This window comes from Typopeltis vanoorti, chromosome 24 (assembly GCF_054136105.1).
Source record: "Typopeltis vanoorti isolate ZY-2024b chromosome 24, IOZ_Tvanoo_1.0, whole genome shotgun sequence".
Classification (NCBI taxonomy): Eukaryota; Metazoa; Arthropoda; class Arachnida; order Uropygi; family Thelyphonidae; genus Typopeltis; species Typopeltis vanoorti.
In genome coordinates, this window is record NC_143572.1 from 32,614,696 (window position 1) to 32,638,216 (window position 23,521).

The 23,521-nt window shown below is 36.9% G+C and overlaps 1 protein-coding gene across 1 annotated transcript in view; it reads right to left on the reverse strand.

Moving 5' to 3' along the window:
- The window catches only part of LOC150093085 (ATP-binding cassette sub-family C member 10), a 231,437-nt gene that overhangs the window by 121,004 nt on the left and 86,912 nt on the right, over positions 1-23,521 (reverse strand). The window contains exon 8 of the mRNA XM_090414153.1: positions 6,366-6,614. Within this exon, the coding sequence (XP_090270279.1) occupies positions 6,366-6,614 (249 nt within the window). The remainder of the gene's footprint in view (positions 1-6,365; positions 6,615-23,521) is intronic.

A 23,521-nucleotide genomic window follows, 5' to 3' on the forward strand; every position in this document is an offset into this window, starting at 1 on the left:
CACTGATCCTCAAGATTTTTAAGTATGGCTTCTGCCTTATCTGCATCTGTGTGGATTAGGCCCTGGTTTGAGATTATAGGGGGGAGGGATCTGTTTTTGTTTTTGATGTTTCTCAGTAGGCCCCAGATAGAGTGATCAATAGGTGAGATAGAGGCTAACTTTTTATCCCAAACTTCGTTTCTATGCGTTTTAAGTGCATCTCTTACTGCTCCATTCAATCTATTAAGCACTGTCTTATCCTGAGGAGCGCGAGTGTTACGAAATCTCTTCCTAGCTCTGTTCTTCTCTCTGATCAGGTCCATAATGTCCTCAGGCAAACGATCAGGCTTGGGAACAGGTTTCTGGAAGGTTGCAACCATTATAGCGGACTTAATCTGTTGGGTGAGGCTAGTCACTGCAGAATCCACATCTTCTGGTGTGCATATGTGTGGGACGGGTCCTATTTGATCCCGAAGTGCTTTAGACAATCTCTCCCACGATATGCCTGAATGAGGAGGAGACAGGCATTCTTGTTCTCCCAATTGCAGTAGAATTGGGTTGTGATCCGACGACAGCTCGTTTAGTGATGTAAGGCTGTACTGTAGTTTAATGTCTTGCAGGATGGCTATATCCAAGATGTCAGCAGTGCCAGATGTACTGAGATGAGTTGGTTCGGTAGGTCCAGCCACAACAGCATGGTTTAATCCTGTGTAGCTAGAAAGGATACGACCATTTTTGTTAGTGGATTTACTGTTCCAAGCAGGATGCTTTGCATTGAGGTCTCCAGCGATGATGATCGGTCCTTTTACTCCAAGGATGGCATCCAGATCTGAGGTCAATAATGTCTTTAATGGAGGGTTGTAAGCAGAAAAAATTTTGAGGTTCCCAATTGAGTTTGTGAGAACATTGATTCCTGTGATTTCGAGGTTGGTGGTAGTAGGGTTGGTTATTGAGTGATGATTGATATAGCTTTTGATAAGAGTGGCTGTACCTCCACCTCTATACCCAAGCCTGTCGTTTCTGTAAATCTGATACCCTCTGATTTTCAGGGTGTCAGCAGGCCTCAGGTGAGTTTCATTAATTAGCAGTATATCTGGGTTGTATCTATTATTAAATTCCTGGATTTCTAATAGTTTGTTTTTTATACCGTTGGCATTCCAACCGATAATCCTAAGAGAGTTTGGGACGATTTTTTTCCTATGCATCAGAGAGTGCAGATAATATGGATTGGGTTTGCTGTAGGAATCTTTTTGTGACACTTAAGGATGGATTTGAGTTGCTGAAATCCTGGAGCATGTTTGCAAGAGAAGAGGTGATAACAGCTGATAGATTTGAGTGTGGAGTATTCCGGTTCTGGGTTTGTACTATCTGTTTGGAGCGGGCCACATCAGCATATGTTCTTACTTGATGTTGAAGATTCGTTTTCTTAAGGGGCTCAGTTAATGATGGGCGAGCACCAGTTGTCATGTTCTCACTCTTGGAGAACTGAGTAGCCTGAGCTTCAGGAACTCTCGCATTAGATGACGAGGTAGATTGATGACTGGGATCATTCCATCTGTTTTTGGGATGATGCATACACCCTCTATAATTAGCAGGGTGGGGACCCCCACAATTAGCGCACTTAGCCGGGGTGGTTTTTGGCTTGGCGCAGGTGTTTGTGGGGTGATTCTCGCCACATTTTACGCATCTGAACTGAGCTTTGCATAGCTTCTGGGCATGGCCAAATTTTTGGCACCGGTGGCACTGCCCAGAAGATGATTTCTTTCTCAATGGTTCTGTGGTGATTTTGAGTCCACAGATTGATTTTAAATTATAAATGTCTTTGTAGATGTTATGAATTTCTACTAAGACTAAAGGCATAGGTGTCTTATTTGATCTAAACATTCTAGTGACCTTTATGGGGGGTAGTTCCTGTAGGTTAAGGTCAGTAACTATTTCATCTGTGTCAATATCCTCAGAGACTCCTCGTAAGACTACTTTCAGATTTTTTTCAGAGGCAAGTGAAAATGTGTGATATTGGGTTCCTCTAGTATCCAGTTCCTTTGTAAGGTTTCTATAGTCAGCCACCGTGGTGGGCTGAATTCGTATTCCCTCGTCTGCATTTTTAGCAGACGTGTAATGAATTTGTGAATTTGCCATGATGGTTCTGAGTGTTGTCCATCTCTGCTTTTCCCTTAGGATAATCGGTGGCACCTTTTCATTGTGGGAAACAGAGGGATCTGAAATGGGAACATCCTCTTCCATACCAACAACATTTGTTGATTCAGCAGCAAGAATTTTTCTCTTCTTACGTGCGTGAGTTTCTTCTTGATCAGAAGGATTAGAGGTAGAGACAACTAGATTGAGTTTTTCCTCCACTTGTGGGGAGTCTTCATTTTCCTCAACTTCAACTTCAGGTGAGGAATACAAATTTAAGTAGCCGGGCCAATCCCGTTCAAACTTTTTGAGGAGCTTTTTAATAAAACTGAGTGCTAGCTTTTTATCGAGTGACTCAATAATAGTGTCGGGGTCAATCATGCTAGTAGGCCATGTCAACTTGAACTTCTTTTGTAGTTTATCAATGAGTTCAAGAGCTGGCTCTCTTTCGAGCAGATCAGCAAATACGTCCAGGTCAGGCACGCTCATATCGATTTAGTTGCGTATGTGCGTTAATAAAATATCCCGCAGGTCTAAAGACCTGCCAGCAGAAGTTTTTGTAAAATATCCCGCAGCCGCAAAGGACTACCAGCAATATCAAGCATAGGCGCGTCAACTAGCAACAAGATGTTAAAATACAACAACGACACTAATGGCAGTAGGCCTAGCGTATCGCCTTTGCGAAGTCAGTTGACTTACCTTGTATGGGAAATAAAATGTAAAATGCCTGTTTATTGCGGCAAGCAAATAACTGATATTACTAATGAATATAAGCATAAATCTCTGAAAACTTATCAGTCAAATACACAATTCACCATCAATAACACACGACACAAAACACTAACACGCGAGCCGCCATTTTTCCACTCATTATTCTTATTTTCAGCGTTCTTTGCTTATATATCCGTTTTTCCCGCCTAAATTCTTCTCGTGATCTCTTTAACTAATTCCTTTTTAGTAAACTTTCAGCTTTCTCCCCACGTTCTGTTCCAAAAACGTGCTCGTTCACTTACATACGTTTCCATGACAACCAAACAAAATATAATAAAATTGAGGTATTGCATAACGCTAAATTTCTACAAATAGGAATAAATAGAGAATATTTACATTTCAAATAATGTGCAGTTAAATTATCAAATACGAGTTCTTATAATATTAACATAGTAATAATTAAAATAGCTTAATAATATTTAATACAGTTTTTTCATTATTAATACATATATCTTTGATTAATTAATTAAATATTAGATAAAATTAAAGGTAGTTATATGAATATTAAATTGTAAAATAAGTTGTTTACATTAAGTAATATTTACAAGTCTAGCCTTTGTGATGGAAGATCATGTTGGATTCTGAAGCAAATAATAATTACTTTAATCTCTACATAATCAGAATCCAACACACTTGGATAAAGGATTAAACTAAGTATAATTTCTTGGTATCTTTAATTTATGGTATAACCAAGTGAAAAACTTCCAATATCTTTATTAAAGTTTTTCATTCTTCTTCTATATCTTCATTGATTTTGGCTTCTTTTAGGTAATCTGTTAATCGTGACTGATATAACATTCTAATGCTTTCTTGTTGTAATAGATGTACTTTGTATACTTTCTTATTTACTTCCTTTCTAATTTTGTCAGTATTTTTATTTTGGAAACTACTAAGTAATGATCTGGGAAAATTTCATTTCCTCTGCAAACATGTACATCTCTCATATGTGGAGCTATTTTCTGATTAGTAATGATATAATCAATCATAAATCTTGTTCCTCTGCCATTCCAAGTGTATTTATTTATATACATTTTTTTTTTAAAGTATTTTAAAATTATTGAAAATATAGATATAGATACCACATGGAATTCTAATCCGTAAACTACAACATATGGGAATGAATATAGGGTTGGTGAGATGGATAGCTGGGTGGTTGATGGAGAGATATCAAAGAGTAGTTTATTCAGGAGTAGAGTCCAAAAAACGGCCTGTGACTAGTGGTGTGCCACAGGGTTCTGTTCTTGGACCACTGCTGTTTAATCTGTTCATTAACGATATAGGGAATGGTCTAAGTGGGACAGTTCATTTGTTCGCTGATGATGCAAAGTTGGGTAGGGCGATAGTGAATGCAGAAGATGTCAAAGTCTTGCAAGATGACTTAGATAGATTGGAGTTCTGGACTAAGGAGAATGGATGTCAATTTAATGTGACAAAATGTAAGGTTATGCATTTCGGAGTGAAAAGATTAGCAGCAGTTTACCACATTGGTGGAACTGTACTCCAAGAGATTGATGAGGCCAGGGACTTGGGAGTGTTGGTGGATAGGGAGATGAAGTTTAGGGGGCACATTGCGAAAGTAGCTAAATCAGCTCATCAACTCACTTGGTTGTTGAAAAATACCTTGACGAGCAGAGAAAAACAAGTTATTGTACCTCTGTACCGAGCCCTGATAAGACCTCATCTCGACTACTGTGCCCAGATTTGGTCACCTCGGTTCCTTCTTGATGGGGAGGAGGTTGAGAGGATCCAGAGGCGAGTGACTAAGATGATAGCAGGTCTATGGAATGAACCATATGAGAACAGGTTGAAGATTTGTGGGTTGCAGAAACTAGTTGATAGGCGAAAAAGGGGAGATATGATTGAGACATTCAAATTGCTAAAAGGATTCTATAGGATTAATTCAGATGATATTTTTGAGATCAGGACTGGTGGTGGGAGAACTAGGGGACACCCATGGAAGCTGGGCAAGAGCGTGGTTAGCAGGGGTGTTAGAGCTGGGTTCTTTACTTTTAGAGTGGTAAATGAGTGGAATAAGCTGCCAGAGTCTGTTGTGGGTGCTATGACAGTGAGCGAGTTCAAGGCAAGGTATGATAGATACTGTGAGAATGTTGAACAGCTGTGTGAACATGATGTTTAGGGCCTCCCTCGATGAGTCTAAGGACTCCTGGAGTAGCCCGTGGTAATAATAATAATAATAATAATAATAATAATAGAAGTCTGTTCTTGACCATTATTATTCATGTAAATTTGCTAAGAAGTTTGGGACTCTAGCATTAAAGATTTGCTATTAATATAAATCATTTTTATTACATTTATTTAACTGTTTTTTGCAGTTCCTGATAAAGTTGTTCAGAATCCTCTTTTCTACTATCTTCAGGGGAATATACTCCTATGATGTTTAAATAGCTTCTATTTGTTTTTAATTTAACTGTTATAATTCAATAATCAAATTATATCCATCATCTAAACTACAGACACAGCAGATTGTGCCATCAACCTGGATCATTGAAGCCAATGAGGAAAAAGCTTCCTTATTATACAGAATAAAATACAACTCTCAAAGAAATTTTTGGGAATCTGGCATAGCATCACATCATTCTCTAAATTTAAAGAACCATGGCTGCCTCACTGTAGCTGAAATCTAGGAGATGATCATTTTGAGACCTTTAGTGGAACAAGCAAGATCCATCACCTCATCCATAGAGGGGGCCAGCTAGGAGTTTAAGATCTTGTTTTTCACTTTGAATCTTTGTTGGTGTTCTTATTTGGGTGTGTCTGGGTACCCAAGTACAGTTTATACATGTTTGTATTTATGAAATGTCTTGTTTACTGATGCAAGTCATTGGTCTAATAATTAAACAAATCATTAAAGTTAGTTATTATCTCTAGAAGTGTGCTTTCTCTTCTAAACATAGTTAATATCGGATTGCAAAACTTGTTATCACTAGGTATTATTGTTTTACTGCATAGTTACAAGTCAGTCTGTTAAATGTCACATTACAGCTTATAAGGTTTCATGTAAATACACTTTGAATGTTTAATTTACTGCATTGTGCAATTTTTGAAATGGATAATGTGGAAGAGTACAGAGCTTTCAAAAAATTTTATTTTAAAAATAGTAAAAACACTTCAGAGTGTTTTAAAATATTGACAGTAGGCATTTTGAGATATGCAATGGAATATCTAATTTTGAGATAAACTTTCACATGGTATTGTAGTTTCACCAGTGGAAAAAAGTGGAATATCTTTCACTTTCAATGGAACATTAGTTTCACCAGTGGAAAAATGTTATTTGGGAGAATGAACATTTATTCTCAGAGAGCAAGAGTAATGAGAATGTAGAGAGAGAGAGAGTGGAAACTAATCTGTAAGCCAGACATCATGTTATTCACAAAGCAATATATAAAATATAGAGCTTTAAAGTAGTATCCAGCAATTCTTTTATACGTAACAGGAAGTATAAATTCAAATATACTTACCTTGCATAAGCAAGCAAGCCACCAATACCAACGTAGCTAAAGCATTACCCACAGATTTCCAGTATGACTTGTAAACATGAAATTTCACAGTGCCAGTATATTTTTCTTCCTCTTCCACTAAATATGCATCTGCTTCTGCTACTGCAAGTTCTTCATCATTATTTATTATAACCTGACTTTCAGTTGAATCTTCAAAACCAATGGATAAAATTCTAGCCTGATGTTTTTCAAGGATATTTTGAGGAGGACCTAATACATGAAAACAAGCAAAAATAATATTAAACCATGTAATGAATAAGAAATTTTTAAATTTGTAATTTCATTAAGTAAATGTAAACTCTCATTGCAGCAAATAACATAATTTATAAAGTGTAATCTTCAAATAAAAGAAAAGCTATTATACCTAAGAAGAAAAAAAAAGGTAGCTAGGAGAGAGAAAAAAATGGATATGACTAGACAACTTTTCACAGCATACTTGAAGACAACCAAAATTATGAACCTTAGCAAGTGTTTAAAATTGAAAGTGTTATATGAAAGTTTTAGATGAAACTGGTCTATTTTGGAAATGCATACCTAGCTGTGCATTTGCTTCTGAAGTTAGAGAGAAAATGGTGCTGTACACAACAAACACCCTTAGATGCCAATGGTGGAAGACAGCCATCTTTGATGCACATACTTTTCCCAGAGCAGACTTGTGGTACAGACCAGCAGATAGTAAAAGTCAAAGTAAGACAGATTCCAAAATCTTTCAAATCATGCACAATACACTACACTGGATGTCAGAGCAATCCCTAGTGGGTTCACAGAAGAAACATCAACACAGCTGAGTGCTCTTTTGGAGACTAGTGAGGAGAACATACCGAAAATACTCTGGGATGGAGTTAAGATCATAATACGGGATATAGCCAAGAAATATCTAGGCTCAATTAAAAATTGCAGAGTGCCATGGATATCAGATTCAACATGAGATCTAATTGAAAGGAGGTGGTTGGAGAAACAAAGAGACACAGAGACTGAAGAATATAAGAGATTATATAGAGAAAAGGCCAAAAAGGAAAGTTATTATGCTAATGAATGAGAAGAGATAGAGTTCCAGATGAGGAGACACAATTATAAAAGGACGTTTCATTTAGTTTGTGACCTTAAGCCCAAATTGAATGTTATCCAAGACAGAGATGCAGCAGTACTAACAGAAGAATTAGAAATCAAAAACAGATGGAAAGAGCATTGTGAGTGCTGTACAGCTAAGAGGATAAGTGAAAATTTGGAGGAGCCCTCTTACCAGGAAAACTTCAATTTGAAACCTCCACTTAGGCCTGAGGCTGAAAGAGTAGTTAAACAGCTTAACAACAATAAGAACCAAGGTTCAAGATGGAATTCTAGCAGAGTTAACAACAATAAGTTTGATTAAAGGATATGGGAGAACGGGAAACAGGATCATAGTCTAGAGACTGGAAGAAGTTGGTTTTCATACCACTGCAGAAGAAGGAAGATATCAAGGATTCCAAGAACTACAGAACTATTACTTTAATTGCTCATGTAAGCAAGATTTTATTAAAGATCATGCAAAATAAGTGCAAAGTTGAGGCAAAGAACGGGAAACAGGATCATAGTCTAGAGACTGGAAGAAGTTGGTTTTCATACCACTGCAGAAGAAGGAAGATATCAAGGATTCCAAGAACTACAGAACTATTACTTTAATTGCTCATGTAAGCAAGATTTTATTAAAGATCATGCAAAATAAGTGCAAAGTTGAGGCAAAGATCTCTAAGGAACAAGCAGGTTTCAGGAAGGGTAAAGATATCAGAAATCAGATCCTTTATCTTAGACAAATCACTGACAAGTATTTTAAAGAGTTCAGACTCCCTTTGGATGTGTTTCATAGACTACTCCAAAGCTTTTGACTGTATTCAGCATGTGAAATTGTGGGAGGTAATGAAAATAATGGCTTTTCCTCAACACATTATCAAGTTGATAGCTAACTCAAGAGCAAAGAAGCCATGGTAAGAACAGGTGTTGGATTAACTGATTGGCTTCAGGCATGCGGGGGGGGGGGGTGAGGGCAACAATGACTACTTTCTCTTCACCTGTTTAGTATCTATGCTGAAGACATCATGGTAGCATGGGATGATTCTAAGAGAATTAGGATAAGTAGCAGATAAATCAGTAATCTGAGGTATGCTAATGATATAGTAATCCTTTGTAATGGCAAGGAAGACCTCAAATTCTTTAAGAGTTAATGAAATTAGCAAGAACAGAAGACTTGAACTCAACCCTATCAAGACAAAGATTATGATTCTCAAAGGAAATGTAGACAGGGAAGCTCCTGAGAAACAAGTGTACCTTAACAGAGAATAATTGAGGAAGTGAGCAAATCTGTCAGCAAACAATTCAAATTGTAATGGACAAAAGATTTAAAGTTCTAATTTGGCACCCTCTAATGTTGTATAAATGAAGTATTACAGTTGTGTAGGAGTTGATCTTAGGATGACAGCCGACCAAATTTTTGGCAAATTTATGCAGCCCCATTACAATTTGAATTGTTTCACTTATTCATTGTTGTGTGAAAACTGCAATATGTTTTGCTCTGAAAATGCTGGCTTTGAAATCCAGTGAAGCATGCCAATTAAATGCCCTTTTATAATTTAGTGTTGTAATATTTCTAAAATAAATTAAGAATAATGTTCAAAACTTAAGCTTCTCAACTAGATAACATTAATAAATGAAAAGAAAGAAGAAGCAGTATTATATGATAATTCCAGAAATTTCCAAGAAGTAACAGAACAGTGGTAAAAAAATATTTGAGAGTAATGTAGTCAGAGTACATATCAATACTTGAGGCAGAAAAAGTCATCAAAAAATTGAAATGTGAGAAGACAGCAGTTAAAGATGATATTCAACCAGAAACACTCACGTATACAAAAGGTATAAAAGCTTTATATATTTGGTTTAATCCTTTATCCAAATATAAGCAAACAAAGTATGCGAATGAAGTATTTTTAGGACTGGGGCAACTCGTGGTAAAGGTGGTATAAGTTCTCATCACTTGCCTTAATATCTCCCATAATGCAAAGCACATCTCCTTGCAGACATGTATAATGCCACGCATTAAGAGAAGGGCCACTACCCAGAGTGGTTTCGACCTTTATTGAGGTGCTGTTTAAGTAACGACCTCTCTAAAAATTAGGCGATCCCCAGACCATTCCCTACGAGTGACCGAAGGATCGTCCAACTCAACGTTGTTCCACTCAGTGACAGGCTCACCCCACAACCAAACAGAGCCATAATCTCAGTGGTCACCCAGAGACAGGCAAAAACCTACCACAAGCAGCGCCTCTCATACCTCAAGGAAAAGGACCACTTCTGTGCAAAAGCACATTAGTGGGAGCTAGACCCTGAGGTGGTGATACTAAGGTAGAAGTCATATTTACCTATACCAGTTGCCAAAAGGTGTCACACCTTATTATTAAAATGGAGAAGTCATATTTATATAACTTATACCACCTTTACCACGAGTTGCCCCAGTCCTGCAAATACTTCAGGCACAAACTTTGTTTGCTTACACTTGGATAAAGGATTAAACCAAATATATAATTGGTAGCATAGCCAAGTGAAAAAACTTCAATCATTTTTCTCTAATCCAGAGAATTTTAATAATAAGGTGTGACTCCTTTTGGCAACTGATAGAGGTAAATATGACTTCTCTATTACTTCCACCTCTGGGTCTGGCTCCCACTGATGAGGCCTCAATAAAGGTCGAAACTGGCCCTTCCCTTAATACATAGCATTATACATCCTCAAGGAGATATGCTTTGCATTATGGGCGATATTAAGGCAAGTGATGAGAACTTATACCACCTTTACCACGAGTTGTCCCAATTCTGAAAATACTTCTGGCACAAACTTTGTTTGCTTACACTTGGATAAAGGATTAAACCAAATATATAACTGGTACAAAATTAATAACAGAAAACTCACATACAAAGATTATTTAATAGTCTAATTTTCGCCTGTGTCACAGGAATCTTCAGTACATTTTAAGCTCAAATTAAACAATAACTGACAATTCCATATAATCTTTGTACGTGAGTTTTCCATTATTAATTTTGTATCGATATGTCTACTCATAGTATACCTCTTTTAAAACTCATAACTGGTAGCATAGCCAAGTGAAAAAACTTCCATCAATTTTATAGGGGCTGTGTTGAATAATTTAGAAGGCATAGTCAAAGGCTGAATTCTAGATAATTGGAGTTGAGCTCTCAAGTACCCATCTTATATAGAGGAAAATAAAACAATGTGACAATTACAGAGTAATTTCCATACTGAGTTTTTTTTAAGTTTTCTATCTTCCTGCCTATTTTCATAGTTTTGGTATTTTTATTGCTGATTTTCATGCCATATTTGTTAAATCTGTTATTTAATTTAGTTAGAGAATTCTGGAGACTTGCACTAGATGTGTTGTGAAGTACAATGCCATCTGCATAAAGCAAAGAGCTAAGTTTGACATCTCCAATTCTAATATCAGGCCTAATGCCACTTTCTTTATAGATGATGAATAAAAGTGGAGAAAATGTGCATCTTTGTCATACCCCTGATTTTACATCAAACTATCCTTCTTGTATTTCCTTCAATTCTGTCTGCTAACTGACAACTTAATTATATAGACTATGTGTTGTTTTGTATAATATTTCATTTACCCCATATGATTGTAGTATTATGAAAAGCTTTTCTCTGGGCACCTTGTTGCCTTTTCCAGATCTACAAAACTTAATTACAGATCCTTATATTCCCTATTTGTCGTAAAGTGAAAATCTGATCTTGACAACCTGCATTTGGCCTGAACCCAACTTCTTCAAGTTTCTTTATCACATTCTTTCTAAACTTCTTTTCAAGTATGCTTGCATAAATCTTACCTTGTACACTTAATAGAGAAATTCCTCTGTGATTCTCACATTCAGTTTTATTTCCTTTTTATAGATGGGAACTATTAGAGCTCTACTCCAATCATCTGGAATTTGACCTTCTGACTAGGCCCTATGAATTATGAAGTGTAGCCACTGCAAAACTTTTACACCTCCATTCTTAAGCATTTCTGGTAGAATATCATTACTCTAGCTGCCTTTCCACATTTCAAGTTTTTGATGAGTTTTTCTACCTCAAGTATTAATATGTACTCCTTTTTGCATTCCTCTTGAAAATTTTCTATTATGGTTCTAGTATGGGTTTTGAATTACTGATATTCCTTGAAGATATCTGTAATTCAATGATGATGATTCCATGATTAGATATGCTTAATAAGTGTATGATGAAAAGAAAGGATCTATCCTTGTGTAAAGATTAATGATATTTGTAATACTGTTATCCAAAGAAATAAAGTGAAAGAACCAATAATTTTGGCAAGAATGAATGACTTAAAGGTGATAAGTAAGAAATATGAGAGGATATGATAGAGTTAATGGAAGAAATGAAAAGGATAAAAGAATAAAGTTTGTAAGTCTACTATCAAAGTATGATAGAAGTGATTCCAAATGAATTAATGATTAGGTTACGTAGAAGGAATTTTGTGTTGTTTTTAATGTCTAGAGTGAATTTGATGGACCAAAGGACTTGGATGTGTTTGTTCTTCAATAAATATGAATTAGATTTCTGAAGAATGCTTTGTTCACCAAGGGAATGGAAATGCAAAATCAAGAAAACTAAGGTAATTAGGATGGATGCAGGTGAACAATCGTGAAGGCATCCTTCAGGTAAGTGAATGTGTGAAAGACAAGTACGAAACAATGCCAAATGTAGTTATTCAGCTTAAGTCTCAAAACTGAATCCCATTAAAAGATGCACAGGTACTACCTGTAAACCTAAGGAATATAGCAATGCATATATACTAATATAGAAATAGAAAACAAAGGTGAGAAGTTTTTAGCATTGGTTAGTGTGACTTGGCCAAAAATTATAAACATAAGTAAAATTTGATTGACACAGGAAGATATCGACAGGGATTGAATATAAGTGATTTTGTACTTTCAGAGAGGAAGTGGGGGTACAAGACGAAAGAAGGTGTATTGCATCAGAACTACAACCAACAAGAGTAGAAGTTCATGGAAGTTTTTCCACTTGGTTATACTATAAATTAAAGATACCAAGAAATTATATACTTGGTTTAATCCTTTATCCAAGTATAAGCAAACAAAGTTTGTGCCTGAAGAATTTTCAGGACTTGGGCAACCTGTATATAGAAGCTAATGACTTCACACCACTTGCCTTAGTATCCAATAATGCAAAGCACATATCCTTGCAGACATGTAAAATGCTATGCATTATGGGAAGGGTCACTACCCAGACCGATTTCAACCTTTATTGAGGTCTCATCAGTGGGAGCCAGATTCAGAGGTGATACCAAGGTTGAAGTAATGCAGAAATCTCTGGCATGATATGTCAGTTCTAATGAATGCACAAGTGCATTTGAAAGAGCTGTCTAATCTGTAGTTTGAGCAGTTGAGGTGGACAGCGGCTGAGTAGGCTAAGTGGCTGTTGGGGTTCTGATAGGAATCGTACTTCTGGTTTAGATGACAGAAGGTGGTGGTGTACATCGTTTATATTGCTGTTAAGGCCATGGATGTTGGTGAAGTAGATGTGGAAACTTTTCTTTTGGTAAGAATTAATGTTGGTGGGTTGTTTGATTGGATTTCATTGTTTTTTTATGATTCTTTTAGTTCAATTTTTGATGTTTGTTATGGTTGGAGTTTTTTGTCCTCTTTCCGATCTCTTGGAACACTACCAGAATTGAGACTTAAAGTATATAGGAAGAGGCACTGCCAGTTCCCTTGCACATTCCTGCAAAACACGAGCTAATATCTCATCTAATACCACAGCTGTATTCACATTGAGATTTAGCATTATCCCAAGAACCTCCAATTCATTCACCTCTGTTCCTACATAATTCTCTGTCATATGACACAGCATTAACCTCACTTGTATGATATACTCCTGTAAAGTGGTCACTCAGATCTCAACTATTTTATCTTCTTCTGGCAACCTAGTGATCATCAGCACTCATTAAGGTTATTCTTCCATAGTCATTCTTCCTCTTATTTGCCACATAACAAATGAATTCTTTGGGATTTCCTTTGGCCTACTTAGCCAGTTTCTTCTCGTAATCTGATTTTGCCTTCCTTACTATACTGGTCACCTTTCTTGCCTAACCCTTGTACTGCTCATGAGTTTGTTGGTCATTCTTCTTCTTATATATCCCTCCACAGAATTTTTTCTTGAAGCTCATGCTTAATGACATTACTCATCCATCTAACTCCAGTTGATTAACCTCCCTTATCCTAGGTATACAATTTAATATAGCTTCCTCTAGATACCCCTTAACACTACTAACATCCTTCTCTTGTAGGGTTTTATGTGTATCATATGACAGAGAATTATGTAGGAACAGAGGTGAAAAAAAAAAAAAAAAAAACTTTTTTTTTTTTTTACATCAAGCTAAATTCTATTTTTACAATGACAGGAATAAACATTCTTTTCGATGGTTTTCTTTCAGAAACAATTGGTGTCCTATTTTAATTAATTGTAATACTAAAAATAGGACACCAATTGTTTCTGAAAGAAACCATCTAAAAGAATGTTTATTCCTGTCATTGTAAAAATAGAATTTAGCTTGATGTAAAAAAAAAAAAATAAAATAAAATAAAAAAAATAAAGCTTTTTTTTTTTTTTTTTTTTAAATTCACCAGAGGTCACGCCAGTAGAATAACATGTGATCAAATCATTGTTTCTCTAGCTTACAGTTAATGATGTAACTCAGCTTGTTCTATATACTTATGTACGCTCCAGATGATGATCTTGATGTGAAGATCGAAACGTCGGGATAATAAAAAAGTTTTCTAACACGGTTGTAAATTCCATAAAATTTTTAAAATGAATGCTGTTAACCAAGTTTCATTAATGCCTATAATTTTTGGTGAGGTTGCACTAACCAATGCCAAAAACTCCTCCTCCTTGTTTCTGATACTTCTGGCATTAGTATATAGAAACTACAGCATCATTTTAGGTCCCCAACCACTTTTACTTCCTGAATTGACTTATTCAACATTTTGGCTTGAGAGACTAGATTCTGCACATTCTCACACTCACACAGATTCACCTGCATCTGCCTTAATTACTTAAGTTTTCCTGAATGTGCACTTCAACATGCTCAGTGAACAAATCTCTCTGTCGCTCTCTCTTTCTAGATACTTAACACCAAAACCATTTAGATGCAGTTCATCAACTTTTTACAAATTCTTCTTTCCATCAAACACAAGTCATAGCCTCATGAACTCTACATCATTACTTCTGTATAAGCTGTGTATATTGATTCATTTGCTATTAATGCCTTTCTCCTCAATTTGCCTCTCCTGCATGACAGGAGACTTATGATCTTCATCATTTATAACTAATAATTAAGGAATTGACAGCGTAGACTAGAAATATAAATTAAATAAACTTTAATATATACTTTCCGATATTTCGGCAAACGTCACGTTGCCATCTTCTTGGGAACTTAATACAAAGACAAGTGCACGCAAGTACTACATAACAGCAAATGAGAACAGAAGCTAGGAAGCTACCATTTTCCTAAAGTCCTGATGGTGCCCCCTGGCGGGCTATATTGGTAGTTCTTGGCCTTTGGGCTGAAGTTCTTCTGATAAATGCTTCCCAAATTTGGGGCAGTCTCATGCATCCAAATTTGTTGAGGTTTGGCATGTTCCTAAGGGCTGAGGCTGATTCCATGAATTGTCTTTCATATTTGAACTTGCTGCGGTGTATTACTGTGGCTTTCTTCCATCTTATTCTGTGGCGAGTATCCAGAGCATGGTCTGCAAGCCCAGAGTGGCTGTACTTGTGAAATCGGATGTAATCCTTGTGTTCTGAGATTCTGATATTTGCTTTCCTGCCTGTTTGTCCAAAGTAGGATAATTTACAGCTGCAAGGGACCTGGTATACACCAGGTAGGTCTAGGGGAAGTGGTTGGTCTTTAGTGGAGCAGATAAGGGATGCCAATTTTCTATGTGGTCTGTAACAAGTGGTCAAGTCATGTTTTTTTAAAATTTTGTTTTGATTTTTTTCCGAGGTGCCTCGGATGTAGGGAATGGTGATGGATTTAGAGTAATCTTTTTTGTGAAGGGGGGGGGAGGTGGGTTGTGGATAACTGGTTTAAGTATTTTTTGGATTCTTTTGGGAGGGTAGCCATTGGCTGAGAAAGTCAGGGATGTGGTTTAGTTCGGTGGTTAGGGCTTGATCATTTGAATGGATTATTTTTGCCCTGTTGAATAGTGTCTTAATAACTCCATATTGTTGTGGGGGGGGTGATGGAATTGTTGGTGAATGTATCTGCCTGTATGGATGGGTTTTCTATAAATTGAGAAAACCAAGGTTCCATCAGGTTGGCGGGTGACTAGTGTGTCTAGGAAGGGGAGGTTATTGTTTTTCTCTTTTTCCAGTGTGAACTTGATTCTAGGGTGTTGGTTGTTTAAGTGTATTAGGAAGGAGAGGAGTGACTCCGGGCCATGTGGCCAAATAGCGAACACATCATCAACGTAGCGAAGCCATATGGTAGGTTTTTGTGGGGCTGAGTTTAAGGCTTTCTCTTCAAAAGTCTCCATAAAGAAGTTGGCCAAGGGTGGGGAAAGTGGTAAACCCATGGCTGTCCCCTCTATCTGTTTGTAGAATTTTTCCTGCCAAACGAAATAGCCTGAGTTCATTGTAAACTGAAATAGGGCTGAGATATCGGGAGGAAATTTAGCTTGGATTAGCTCTAAGGTTTCTTTGAGGGGGACATTCATGAATAAGGAGAAGACGTCAAAACTAACCATTATGTCATTATGTTGGGGTGTAAGGCTTTCTATACTGGCTTTGAAGTGGGCTGAGTTTTTTTATGTGTGATGGTGTGTTGCCAGTATAGTGTGAGAGCGCTTTGGCTAAATGCTTGGCTAGTTTGTAAGTGGGGGAATCAATGCCATCCACTATGGGACGTAATGGCACATTTTCTTTATGTATTTTTGGGAGCCCATATATGCGGGTTGGGGGGGGGGGATCTAGAGTTATATGGTTTTAGTCTGTTGGTAATCTCCACAGGCCAAGAAGTGACCTTCTTAAGTAGCCTATGGAGTTTTCTAATTTGAGAGTTGGTGGGATTGTATTCAATAGGGTGGTAAGTGGCTCGATCTAATAGTAATGCCTTAAGCTTACCTGTGTAGTCATTAAGATTGAGTACCACAGTGACGTTCCTCTTATCCGTTGTGGTGATAACTATTTCTTTGTTTTTCTTCAATTCTTTTAGTGACTTGTATTCACTAATGGATATGTTGGTTTTTGGAGGTTTTGCTTTTGTGAGAACACAGGCTACTGAAGATAACTGAAGAAGACTGTCTTCAGTATTCTTCAGTTATCTTGAATCCTGAAGCACTCAACGCTCTTTCACGTGGTCACAACTTTGCCATGGCTCCTAGGAAATTACCAGCCGAGGAATTAATGATCCAAATCGAACGCGGGATTTGCCACCTTCCAAACCCCATCGCCAACAATATTACATTGGATGTAGCCTGTGTTCTCACAACCTCCAAAAACCAACATATCCATTAGTGAATATAAGTCACTACAAGAATTGAAGAAAAACAAAGAAAGAGTTATCACCAAAGCGGATAACGCCACTGTGGTACTCAATCTTAATGACTACACAGGTAAGCTTAAGGCATTACTATTAGATCGAGCCACTTACCTCCCTATTGAATACAATCCCACCAACTCTCAAATTAGAAAACTCCATAGGCTACTTAAGAAGGTCACTTCTTGGCCTGTGGAGATTACCAACAGACTAAAACCATATAACTCTAGATCCCCCCCCCCCCCAACCCGCATATATGGGCTCCCAAAAATACATAAAGAAAATGTGCCATTACGTCCCATAGTGGATGGCATTGATTCCCCCCACTTACAAACTAGCCAAGCATTTAGCCAAAGCACTCTCACACTATACTGGCAACACACCATTACACATAAAAAACTCAGCCCACTTCAAAGCCAGTATAGAAAACCTTACACTCCAACATAATGACATAATGGTCAGTTTTGACATCTTCTTCTTCTCTTTATTTACGAATGTCCCCCTCAAAGAAACCTTAGAGCTAATCCAAGCTAAATTTCCTCCCGATATCTCAGCCCTATTTCAGTTTACAACGAACTCAGGCTATTTCGTTTGGCAGAAAAAATTCTACAAACGGATAGAGGGGAGAGCCATGGGTTCACCACTTTCCCCACCCTTGGCCAACTTCTTTATATAGACGTTTGAAGAGAAACCCTTAAACTCAGTCCCACAAAAACCTACCATATGGCTTCGCTACGTTGATGATGTGTTCGCTATTTGGCCACATGGCCCGGAGTTACTCCTCTCCTTCCTAACACACTTAAACAACCAACACCCTAGAATCAAGTTCACACTGGAAAAAGAGAAAAACAATAACCTCCCCTTCCTAGACACACTAGTCACCCGCCAACCTGATGGGTTTTCTCAATTTATAGATAACCCATCCATACAGGCAGATACATTCACCAACAATCCCATCACCCCCCCCCCACAACAATATGGAGTTATTAAGACACTATTCAACAGGGCAAAAATAATCCATTCAAATGATCAAGCCCTAACCACCGAACTAAATCACATCCGTGACTTTCTCAGCCAACGGCTACCCTCCCAAAAGAATCCAAAAAATACTTAAACCAGTTATCCACAACCCACCTCCCTCCCCCTTCACAAAAAAGATTACTCTAAATCCATCACCATTCCCTACATCCGAGGCACCTCGGAAAAAAATAAAAACAAAATTTTAAAAAAACATGACTTGACCACTTGTTACAGACCACATAGAAAATTGGCATCCCTTATCTGCTCCACTAAAGACCAACCACTTCCCCTAGACCTACCTGGTGTATACCAGGTCCCTTGCAGCTGTAAATTATCGTACTTTGGACAAACAGGCAGGAAAGCAAATATCAGAATCTCAGAACACAAGGGTTACATCCGATTTCACAAGTACAGCCACTCTGGGCTTGCAGACCATGCTCTGGATACTCGCCACAGAATAAGATGGAAGAAAGCCACAGTAATACACCGCAGCAAGTTCAAATACGAAAGACAATTCATGGAATCAGCCTCAGCCCTTAGGAACATGCCAAACCTCAACAAATTTGGATGCATGAGACTGCCCCAAATTTGGGAAGCATTTATCAGAAGAACTTCAGCCCAAAGGCCAAGAACTACCAATATAGCCCGCCAGGGGGCACCATCAGGACTTTAGGAAAACGGTAGCTTCCTAGCTTCTGTTCTCATTTGCTGTTATGTAGTACTTGCGTGCACTTGTCTTTGTATTAAGTTCCCAAGAAGATGGCAACGTGACGTTTGCCGAAATATCGGAAAGTATATATTAAAGTTTATTTAATTTATATTTCTAGTCTACGCTGTCAGTTCCTTAATTATTAGTTATCATGTCTAACCAGTGTATAAGCTTCTCTACAAGGATCTTCATCATTTCTCTTCTAATTTTTGTTTCATTCAACAACTCCTTCGCATCTTCTCTCAGAGAATACCTCTCACCTCTCAAATCATTAGTGCTAACCAAAACAATTAGTTCTTTTGCCCTGCCTTTTTGCATCTGGATAGCATGACTAATATCATTAATTTTTGCACCAGGGAAACGTGATTTTGTTATACTTTCATTAGGAACTCCTTGATCATTGTATTCTTGTACATAATTTTCTTCTTTACCATGCTTTATTTTTTGTTGACATGATCTTGATTTTTACCTCACACCATCCACTTCTTTTTCTTCTCAGCCCTGCTAATCTTTTGCAGCTTTCGCAACTTCCTGAATATGTGCTTAGTCCAGTGAAGGATAACATTCGTTCTCGTGTATTTCCAACACCACATGTTCAATATTAATTCTAACATTAACATTTTCCATTTTACCATTGATACTATCTGCTCTACTAACATTCGCATCATTTTCACCACCTAACTGGCACTTACTGTCAAAACACTTAAAGCAAATTCATTCATCTGTTTAACTCTCCTTCCATAAATCCTTTAATTTTTGTGATTAATAGATCTCACACATGCTGCACTGTACAAAATCATGTAAATTCAAATCACCCAACAAAGACAACTTTGCCACCATTGTTCTACCACACATTGGAGCCATACTGACAACATTTCGTTTAAACAAAAAATATGTTTTCTTACAAACTAAATAACTCAATCATACACACCCATATATCAGAAAAAAAAAGAGTTACCTTAATGTTATTAACTTAAACATGAAAAAATTATTTTTTTTGTCATCGGTAAAAACACAAAACAAACATAAGTCCTCCATATAAGAACTGATATAGAAGAATTTTTTTAGTGCATAACAAGAAGGTGGAGAACAAGACGTCATTACTAGACGTTGTGTACAAGTGTACACAACTGCCAAATTTTTTTTTGCCTGGAGAGTATTAGTACGAATAATGGTAAGTGTGCACCTCACAGAATAAGTCTTCTGACTCTGTGGAGATGCTAATAAAATAATTATTATTACTACTTTTTTTTTTCTGAATTTTTCAAATTGATAAAATCTGGTGAAAGATCAATACAATAAGTCACAATATCCAGAAACTTCCTTTTTGGGGCCATTCTTCTCTTTTAAAAACTAAGAAGCTTGATAATATGGGAGAGTTTAAAAGAATTATTCCATTTCAAAACAATACTTTTTAGCTGTTTTTTTAAATTTTTTTCAGAGTCCATAAACAATATACATATATACATCTCATCCCATCTCATCTCATCTTTCATGTTAGGCTCAATGACCTGTCACAACCAAGTAACCTGGCATCTTAGAAACTAATTACTGATTGTGATAGAGTGCTTAATTTTGTCTGCTATATCTGTAAATTGAGTAAGTTCTTATGGCCAGTTTGCCTATTTTGTGGAATTTTCATCTCACAAAATTTCCAGGATTTTTTTTCTCCTTGAAATTTGGAGTTTCCAGGAGGGAAAATTTTTTTAATTTAGTCAGTTAAAAATCTCAGCAAGTAAAAAGTTTCAAATTCTGTCAAGGGTGTTACAGGATTTGAAGTTGGATTTTTCCAACAAGAGGGCACTGTTGATACCAACTGAACAATGCAGTCATCATCATCATCAAATTCTTGACATGTACTCTCAAGGGGTGTACAGGATATGATAGTACTACATGAAAAATTTACATCATTACTAACTTCCTATCTACAGTTTTCCTCCAAATCAATGTGTTGTCAAGACTCCAACAATATCAGATCTTATATTTATATCGTGTAAGGCAATTTGTACGGTATCAATCCACCTATATATTAGTCTTCCTCTGGGTCATTTTTCTGCCAACCTGGCAGAGAACACTTGTTTTTCTAATCTTCCCTTTCCCATTCTGTTCAAGTGACCATACCACCTGAGATTAGCTCTGCTAACACATTCCTAGATGCTAACAATGTCAAGCTCTTTCCTAATATCTTCATTTTTAATATGATATTGCCATTGATGCCATCTGTTCACGCCTCTAATCTTTCTCAGGACTCTCATATCTGTGGTCTCTAGTCTTTGGTCTAATGTTTTACTTCTGACCCAGCTTTCAAATCCATAAGTTAAAATTGGTTTGAACACTGTCTTGTATACAGCTAATTTAGTGTTTTGACTAATTTCTACTTCCTACCATACCAGTTTTGTTGATTCTGTTGATAATTTCCATATTTAATTTACCATCTTCATTATAAATTGTGCCTAAGTAACTGAAATCTTTTACTTGTTCTATAGCTTCTCCATTCATGATGCAGTTGATATTTTCAATGCTTCTGACTATTTTCATTGTCTTTGTCTTGTTACTGCTGATTTTCATACCAAATTTATTACAACAGTTATTCAACCACTTTCCTTCATAATGTGATCCATATAGATAATGAATAACAGTGGGGATAATGTACATCCTTGTCTGACACAAGATTTAACATTAAACCATCTTCCTATACCTCCTTCAACTCTAATTGCTGAATTACAACTCAAATAAAGAATAAGTATTGCTTGATTAATGCCCCGCTGACATCATACAACTGTCACGTTTTGAATAGCTTCTCTCTTGGCACCTTGTCATATGCCTTTTCCAGATCCACAAAACTTAAATACAGATCTTTGTTATATTCCCATGATTTCTCAAGAATTTATCATAAAGTGAAAATCTGATCCTGACAGCCTCTATTTGGCCAGAATCCAGCTTGTTTTTCATCAAGTTTCTCTTCCACAATCCTTCTCAACCATTTCTCAAATATACTTGCATAAATCTTACCAGAAACACTCAGTAAAGAAATACCTCTATCATTCTCACATTCAGTTTTATTTCCCTTTTTATATATGGTACTATGAGAGCTCTACTCCGATCATCTGGAATTTGCTGCGAGACATTTAAATCTCCATATTTGAGTATTTCTGGTCAAATCATCTATTCCAGCTGCCTTTCCACATTTCAGGCTTTTCATAGCTTTTTCTACTTCAAGTATGGATATGTATTCCTGATTGCATGCCTGGTTGGTGTTTTTTTACCACTGTGCAATCACTGATTGTTTCATTTACTCCATACTTCAAGGATATCTTCTTTTCCAGTTTTTATGTCACCTTTATCATCTCTAATTCCTTTTACAGAATTCCTCTTTTCTCCATTTCTAAGCTTCTTCAACAAACTCCAGAATATCTTGCCACCATCTTGATATTTATTTTCTATGTTCTTACCAAAGTCTTCCCATGACTTGTTTTGTTAGTTTTACACATTGTTTAGCTTTCTTACATTTGTCTCTGTATTCTCTAAAAGCACAAGCTAACTTATTTGGTAAGAACTTTTGATATGCTTTCTCCTTTTTTTTCACTGTCTCTTGAACTTCCTGTGTCCACCATGGAGTTCTGATTTTTTCTATCCTTGCAGACAACCTTACCACATACCTCTCTGGCTGAATCAATTAATGCCACTTGCCACTGAATCTCCAAGGTTTGGTTCCTGTTCTCAAACTCTTTCATTTTTTTCTTCAACAATGTTTGCTTATTTTAGTCTAGTTCACATCTCAGAGCTGCTCAACTTTTATTCACTTTAAAACTTTCTTACATGTTTTTCTTTTCAATATGAAATTCAAATTTTATCCTGATCAAGACTAAATGGAAATTACTTCCAATTTCAAATCCTCTGTACACTCTAGTGTCCTGCACCAGGGAAAAAACATCACTATCAACAACAACAAGTATAGTGTGGAAGTAGTGTGTGATGCATGCCAGAGATCAGAAGAGATGAAGAGAGAAATCAGGAGAGTGGTACTGAAGAGACAGAAGTGCTTGGCAGTGGAAACAGTAGTAGTGTGAGAGAAGGAAGAGAGAATGGAAATACAAGAGGAACAGGGAAATGGGGGGGAGCTCGGGTGGACAGGGAAACATGGTATAGAGAGAGTGAAAGCTGAAAGTGGCAGTGAATGTGTGTATGAAGATGGAGTATATTGCAGTGTGGATGGAGAAGTTGAGACTGAGCAGGTATATGTGGTAAGCAGTGATAAAGGTGATTTGGCAGGTGTTAGTGGTGAAATCAAAAATAACATATGGCTTAGACAGGACTGGCTATAGACCTAAAAATGAACTGTTGTTTGTTTGTTTACAAATGCCAGAAGTATCAGAAATAAAGGGGAAGAAATGGTTTCAGTGATTGAGTTTATTCGTCCCCAAATCATTGGAATAAGTGAAACATGGCTGAATCAAGATGATATTATCATAGCGGGAATAGAAATGGAAGGGTACAGTATTTTTCATGAGGATAGAAAGGGCAGGAAGGGAAGGGAAGTGCTGCTGATGATAGCAGAGGAATTAAGTCCACATAAGGTAGACGTGAAAGGGGGAAATATTGGCAATGGTTATGAGGCAGTGTGGTGTAACGTGGAGGTTGAGAGGAAGACATATTTAGTTGGATGTTGCTATAGGCCTGGGAATGTGGAAGGTGGTGATGAAGAAATGTATAAACAACTTGGATTAGTGAACAAAGGAAGGGTAATTATTATGGGTGATTTTAATTATGGTGGTA